This window comes from Nanorana parkeri, unplaced genomic scaffold (genome assembly GCF_000935625.1).
Source record: "Nanorana parkeri isolate BGI_ZX_2015 unplaced genomic scaffold, ASM93562v1 scaffold1239, whole genome shotgun sequence".
In the NCBI taxonomy this organism is placed as follows: Eukaryota; Metazoa; Chordata; class Amphibia; order Anura; family Dicroglossidae; genus Nanorana; species Nanorana parkeri.
In genome coordinates, this window is record NW_017307507.1 from 235,476 (window position 1) to 242,710 (window position 7,235).

Sequence of the window (7,235 nt, forward strand, 5' to 3'; positions counted from 1 at the left end):
AGGTTCAAACCTGAGCTCCTCAGAATATGGAAGTGGTGCCATGTCACCCGCCTAATAAGCTTTGGGCCACAGTATATAAAACAGAGGGGAGAGATGCTTGTACTGAGGTCATGGACCATATATGGCCACATAAGGTCAATGACATCACTGCGTCCCTCCGCTCATGTGCAGCTGCAGGCAGGGAATTTCCCAGCTGCAGCCGACCGGGCAGCAATGGAAGGAGCTTCCTTTCACATTTGGGTGAGCTCTTCCTGTGTTCGAAGGGTTTGGTTTGGACCAGGTTATCCTTCTGGCCCACGATTCAGGATGCTGGTAAGTGTGCTAGTGTGAATAGACCCTTGGGTGTCCCTTTAGGTGAACGGACCCTTAGTGTCCCTTTAGGTGAACGGACCCTTAGTGTCCCTTTAGGTGAACGGACCCTTAGTGTCCCTTTAGGTGAACGGACCCTTAGTGTCCCTTTAGGTGCACCCTAATGCTACAGTGAGCAAGAAACAGCTCTCAGCCTATCAACCTTCCGAGCGATGTGATAGGTTATATGGCTGGTTCCCTGCTCAGAATAAGTTCTACTTATAAAGTCCATCTGCCCCGATATGGTCCCCAGGAGAGATTTGGGGGATTGATGGGGGTTTCTTGGCTTCTCTTCTTCCGATGTGTGAAACGGAGACGCGGTTCCGCTCGGCAGCATCGGGTCAGTCCCGGCTGCTCGGCCTGCAGTCTCTATAGCTGTCAGTTATGTATTGGGGTCCATTTAATACTTTGGCCTTCCTATGTCCACTGTGATGTTTATGTAGAGGGGTTCGTGTTCCACCGACAGCAGCTTGTAGGTGCAGGAATTCAGGCCGTCCGTCTTCCAGACCTTGGACACTTCCTTCAACAGCTTCATCCTGTGGGCGAGACGACATTATGTGACACAAGAAGAGAAGGAATCAATACCTGAATAACCGGCCAGTATGGATCTGTGTCCGTAGTTGGGGCATAGCGGGGCCAATTTAACCCTTTTACCCCCACATGCAATAAAACAAATTCTATGCCCAAAAACCCCCCAAAACAGGAAATATTTTTTCTTAACCCCTTCGTGACTGACGATGTACAGTGTACGTCGCCAGCATCGGGGCTGTTTAAACAGACTCCCGGCGACTTTTGCCGCCGGGACTCTGTTTAAACTTGTAGAGCCGACTGTCGGCTTTAAGTTTTAAACCTTGCAATGCCATGGCATACGAGATACGTCATTGGCAGCGAAGGGGTTAAAACAGACCCAGCATCATTGCATATAAACAATCACCAGTATGGGAGCAAGTCCTAATGTTTTCAGACCTTCCACTGCTCCCCAGCGGCAGCCAGAAGATCCAAGGAATAGGCAGAGAAGGAGCATTGTATCTGTACAGAGGGTACACCGCACCCCCCTTGCTTTGCCAGCACTACCACCCTGTAATCATCACTTGCTCAGGTGTTCTGGTTTAAATCACATTGGGTGTCATTCAACCAGGAAGGCTGAGAAAGTCTTGCGAGTGCTGGTTGTCATGGACCCGCCCCCTGTTATCATGGCTCTCTGCGTACAATCATTCAGAAAGTGGCGTTGAGGTCATTGCATTGGCCCTGCTCTTGGCATCAGTGCTGACCGCTCAAGAGAGTGCACCGTCCCCTGCAGATGTCCTCCGTGTTCTGGGTTAAATCACATTGAGCGCCATTGAGTAAGGAAAGCTGACGAAATCATGCGAGTGCAGGTCGTCATGGGCCCGCCCCCTGACAGGGCATCATCAGTGCTCACATACAATTCAGAGAGTGGCACTGAGATCATTGTATCGGCCCTGCTCATGGGATCACTGATGACCACTCAGGGAAGTGCGCCGTCCCCAGCAGCATTCCCTTTCCACCACCAGATGTCCTCGGTGTTCTGGGTTAAATCACACTGGGCTCACTGAACCAGGAAGGATAAGGAAATGCTGTGAGTGCAGGCTGTCATGGACCCGCCCCCTGATAGGGCATCATCATGGCACTCTGCACTCACGTACAGGGATGATTCAGAGAGTGGTGCTGAGGTCATAACATTGGCCCTGCTCTTGGCATCGGATAGATCACCATATTCCCCACTGACATAAACCGGTATGTTCAGCAAGTGTTACACGTCCATGTGCAGAACTCTGGGGATATTATTAGCAGAGGACAGTGGAATTCGAACCCTCGTGTCCCAATCATCAACTCTGCAGTCAGCCTGAGCCTGGAGCCTCAGTACCCCTGCGTGTATTATTTTATATATGCATGTGCAGGGGTAGTTTTTTTGTGTATGAGGTGAGTGTATTAGGCTCCATTCACACCTGTATCTTTAGGTGCAATTAGGGATTCCTGTATCAGGAACTTGCGTCTTTCTGCAGCAGGAATCCCTAATCTGGCTTTTAAAATCGGCAGCTGTCACCTATTCACGTTAATTATCAGGTGACAGCGGTTGCATGTAAAACGCTTGCACACCGCATGTAAAGATACGCGATATTATTACATTGGGTTAGGAATGAAATCACTCTCCCTGGATGCATCCTGGGTGACCACGGAACGTGATAAATGTTTGGAACACACGGAGGGGACAAGACCCGAGCCTATAAGGTGTCACCATCTCACCTCCTGTTGTTGACCTCATTTCCGGAGTCCCTGGTGTGAAAGACCATGGTGTATCGGGCAATCTCCGCAGGCGGCCGGACCACCGTCATCTTACCGTAAGTCACTCTGCAGAAGAAACAAAATGCTGACTTTTCAAAAAATAAAAATCAATAAAGTATTTATAGAAAAACTTGTATTTTTCTTAGCTGCGGGTAGAGTGGGGAAAAGCAGGAAAACTTTAATCCAAATGTGTTCTTCATCTGGGATGTGACACGGCAGAGAGCCGTGACAGGATCGAGAAGTGAGCGAACGCCGGTATGTGTTCGCTCACCTCCCGATCTACTGAGCCGACCTGTGAAACAGGCCTGGCGTTACAAGCAATTATCTGATCACTGGGGGAGAGGAAACAGCTGAAATGCTGCTTCCTGTCTGCAACAAACTGATGACATCATCTCAGACGGGGGAAATTCACTAAACTGGAGCGCAAAAGGCAGCTTTTTCATTACAAAAAGTGGAGCTTTTTTGATACAGGACACGGTTGCTATACACTGTGAGATGTCGGGAATTTCTTTGCACGGACGTGTAAAGTTAGTAGCAGGTCTTCTTCCTTCCCCCGGCCCTGTCCTTCCATAACCTCCCATAGCCCGGGCCCAGCGCGTTCAATCTTCAGAGATCTGTACGTCTTGTGGGATTAATGGGCACTTATTAGGTAATCAGTATTTTGCCTGAACACGTTCTCTATTCATCCAAGGACAATGCGGACTGTTCAGGGGCTGATTTCTCATACTGATAGTGCGGCCCGGAATGCTCAGAGAGGCTTTTATACCTTCCACAATCCACGTTTATTATCATCGGGCGCTCAGGGAAGAGGATTTTAATGGCTCGCCCAAACACAACGGACAATTCTCGTACACAGATTGATGGCCGAGGATTCTCTGTTAGAGTATAAAAGAACTATAGACGTTTCAGCAGATTATACATCCGTTTTATTTTATGTATCGACCTTTCCGATAAAAAGAGCCGACGTCCTCCCGGGATCCCATAGGACTCATGCTGTGATACCGGGGTCTCCTTTTGCCCAACATGGCGGCTAGCAAAGACACAAAGTCTTGGATCTCCTGCGCACCCCGGAGCTTCCTACCTGGAGGTCTTCAGGCTTGCCCATTTCTCAGCACCGGCCTCTCTGGTTGGTGGGGGCATGATGAGGGCATGCCTTCTAGAACCAGAGGTTTGCCAGTGCCTGTGAAATTCTGGCCATTCCAGCCTTTTCGGAGGTCTGCTCAGCCTCAGGCCATCGCAGGGGCTTCATGTATGAACCTCAAGAAGGGGTTGAGTGGCTTTGTGGCCAAACAAGTTAGTCCCAAGTTACACCACCCCCCACCCCCAGTGACAGCTCATGGCCCGGACTGTCACTGGGGTCCAGGAGATAAAAGGATATAAGGGGGGGGGGGGATTAAAGGAGGACTATGGGGTCAGGGCTTTTCCCCATAGTTCTCCTTAGGGTAACGGGAGGATACAAACTAGCGTCCTCCCGTTACCCTAAGCTCAGTATACCGCAAGCTACAGCTCGCGGTATACTGAGACGCCGGAGCGCATCCCGACATCAATGTCGAGATCCGCCCAGCTGCGTGAGTGACAGCTGGCTCTGCCTATCTAGAGGCAGAGCCAGCTGTACCCGCCCCCTCCCGTTCCGCCAGTCAGCGCTGGCGGATCGGAGCGGGGAGGGGGGAATCCAGCCCCTCCCCCTGTCACGGCAGAGAGCCGTGACAGGATCGAGAGGTGAGCGAACACCGGTATGTGTTCGCTCACCTCCCGATCTACTAAGCCGACCTATGACAGTTTCATTGTCACAGGTCGGCTAGAACTATGAGGTGAGTGAAAAGCACTTCCTTCATACTTCTCCTTTAAATAAAAGCCCACACACAGGATGTAGACCAGAGGGGTCCTCTGAAGATCCAGAGGACTACAAACCTCACCCTGATGGGAGCCAAGTGTTACTGTGTGGCGCTGGATTAGCGGTCCCCGCTGGCAGAAATAGAGTCAGCAAGGGGCCCAGATATCATTTGCTGGACAGGTAATTCAAAAAAGAAACACCTGGTTAGAGCAGAGGTAGCCAAACTCCAGACATCCAGCTGTGATAAAATTACAAATCCCACAATGCATCTGCCTCTATGAGTTATGCCTGGGGCTAATCAGAAGGCTGCAATGCCCAACGGGATTTGTAGTTTCACCACAGCTGGAGGGCTGAAATTTGGCTAGCTCTAGGTTACAGGGAAGTGGGAGGGAGGCATGGTAGTAAGACCCCATTGTAGCAATCTTTTAGCTGGGCCACAGCTAATAGCAGCTACACAAACAGCAATAAAAACCGAACAGAAGTTCTAACACTTCAAATGCTATTCAGAAAGTTGTAGGAGTTTTGCCTGGAGTTGTACTTTTGGGCAGGGACGCTAACCCCAATTCCTGATATTTCCTTTTCTACAGATGGCCACTAGAGGGAGTCTCTACCAAACTACTAAAAAGCATTACAATAAATTATTCAATATGTATAGCTCCATGAAACTGTACTAGGAGTTCCCCTTTAAAAAGGAAACCATTGGAGGCTGCCATTGTCGATCTCTCCTTCTGAAACCCCCAGTTGCCTGGCTGTCATACTGACCCTCCTGCTTTACCCCGATCAAGAATTGTGTAGAGATGTCACCAGCACACCAAAAATCCTTCTTAGGATAATCAAATGTTCATTTAATGAGGTTTCTTGTCGTATGAACAACAAGCGCTTTTGGGGCCACACAGGGTCCCTTCATCGGGCTTTAGCGCTATCCGCAGTCACTGCGAGCACCCCCCACTACAAGGGATGTTTCGGTAAGGAGTGCAACAAGGAAAAGTATTTGTTACCCCGATCAAGCACACAAGTTCTTATGACCGTTTTGTGATGTTACAGATCTGCCCCCTTGTTCTGAGTCAGGGACGCCCACTATTAAGGCCGCTTCACACTATAGCGTTGCGCTAAAGGCACGGCATCTGTGGTTGGGGTACGCTATGGCATGGCGCAATGCACTGCATGCTATGTGCAATTCTTCCTGGTGGATGTGCGTTCCAACAGTGAAATAAATTATGCATGCACTATTTTTTTTTTTTAACCTCACGTCAACACAAAGCACGCTGTTGCAGTACCATGCGTTGCAGCCAAGCACAACGCCTGTGCGGTTGGGTGCCATTCAGAATGGCCTTGCGTGTGGTGCATTATGCGGTGCGATAAGCACACGTTAAAAGGCACAGATACTGTTACTTTAGCACATGTGATCTGGCCAGTAGCAGTCTCAGAAATGGCAGCCCACCCCATGACAGGTTCACCTTAACATCATGAGATTTTGGAGAATGCATTAAGATCTACATTGTACGCCCTTCTAGGGGTCTGCAGGGTTTATGAAGGAGGTGTTGGGTGGAGGAAAGGAGGAGGTGTTGGGTGGAGGAAAGGAGGAGGTGTTGGGTGGAGGAAAGGAGGAGGTGTTGGGTGGAGGAAAGGAGGAGGTGTTGGGTGGAGGAAAGGAGGAGGTGTTGGGTGGAGGAAAGGAGGAGGTGTTGGGTGGAGGAAAGGAGGAGGTGTTGGGTGGAGGAAAGGAGGAGGTGTTGGGTGGAGGAAAGGAGGAGGTGGGTGGAGGAAAGGAGGGGTTGGGTGAAGGAAAGGAGGGGTTGGGTGAAGGAAAGGAGGGGTTGGGTGAAGGAAAGGAGGGGTTGGGTGAAGGAAAGGAGGGGTTGGGTGAAGGAAAGGAGGGGTTGGGTGAAGGAAAGGAGGGGTTGGGTGAAGGAAAGGAGGGGTTGGGTGAAGGAAAGGAGGTGTTGGGTGAAGGAAAGGAGGTGTTGGAATATCCGTAGTAGTGCGAGTTGCGTCACACAGTAAGGCGAAAACATTACCGCCCCCAGCTGAACATGTCCCTTACCTGAGCCGCAGGTCGTCGTCCTCGCCTCCCCAGCCCCAGTAATTGTTGGAATAGCCGTTCACCTTGGCAAACTGGTTCCTGCTCATGGCGGTCACACCTCCGAAATACCCTTTATACCACAACCTGTGGGTGGGGAGACATGAGTCAGCGAGGAAGGAATGTAGAAGATTCTCAGAGGGGAACAAACAAAATAAAATAACAGCACAAAGTATAGGAACAGATGCTCAGGTCACATACGTGTTCTTTAAAAAATCGTGTCATTCAGGTCAGGTCAGTGCAATCCTCTGCAATTATTTTTAGGCAAAAACTAGCAGTTAACCCTTGCAGTGCTGGGGTAGATCCACTGCGAGGGTTAATACAAATTTTAACCAGAGTTTTTCTTTAAGCTTGTTTTGGTGAAGGGGTCGGTTTTTGTAAGCTGTTGGCTGGGGGGTGCTTAGGTGGGATCATAGCACAGAGAGCGCTCAGGGTGGGTGTCACCGGTCCTCATTAGGAGGCTGGCACACAGGAGTCAGGACAGTGGCACAGAATCTGGAGAACGGCAGCCATATAAGCAGGACTTGCGGCGCTCACACAAAAGCAATGGACTTGGACTGGCTTTCTGGTGGCCCAACATGCCCCCTACCCTAAGGAATTGCACTAAGCAGCAGGTAGTGAGAGCAATGCTGATTGGTCAGAGGGGTGGAAGGGAAGGGGGGGGGGGGG

At 50.3% G+C, this 7,235-nt stretch overlaps 1 protein-coding gene across 1 annotated transcript in view; it reads right to left on the reverse strand.

The window, feature by feature from the left end:
- Window positions 1-669: 669 nt before the first annotated feature.
- B4GALT4 (beta-1,4-galactosyltransferase 4) overlaps window positions 670-7,235 on the reverse strand; it is a 21,878-nt gene continuing 15,312 nt past the window's right edge. The window contains exons 4-6 of the mRNA XM_018568749.1: window positions 6,531-6,653; window positions 2,614-2,718; window positions 670-884 (exon numbers count right to left, since the gene is read on the reverse strand). Coding sequence (XP_018424251.1) covers window positions 749-884; window positions 2,614-2,718; window positions 6,531-6,653 — 364 coding nt within the window. The 3' untranslated portion in view covers window positions 670-748. The remainder of the gene's footprint in view (window positions 885-2,613; window positions 2,719-6,530; window positions 6,654-7,235) is intronic.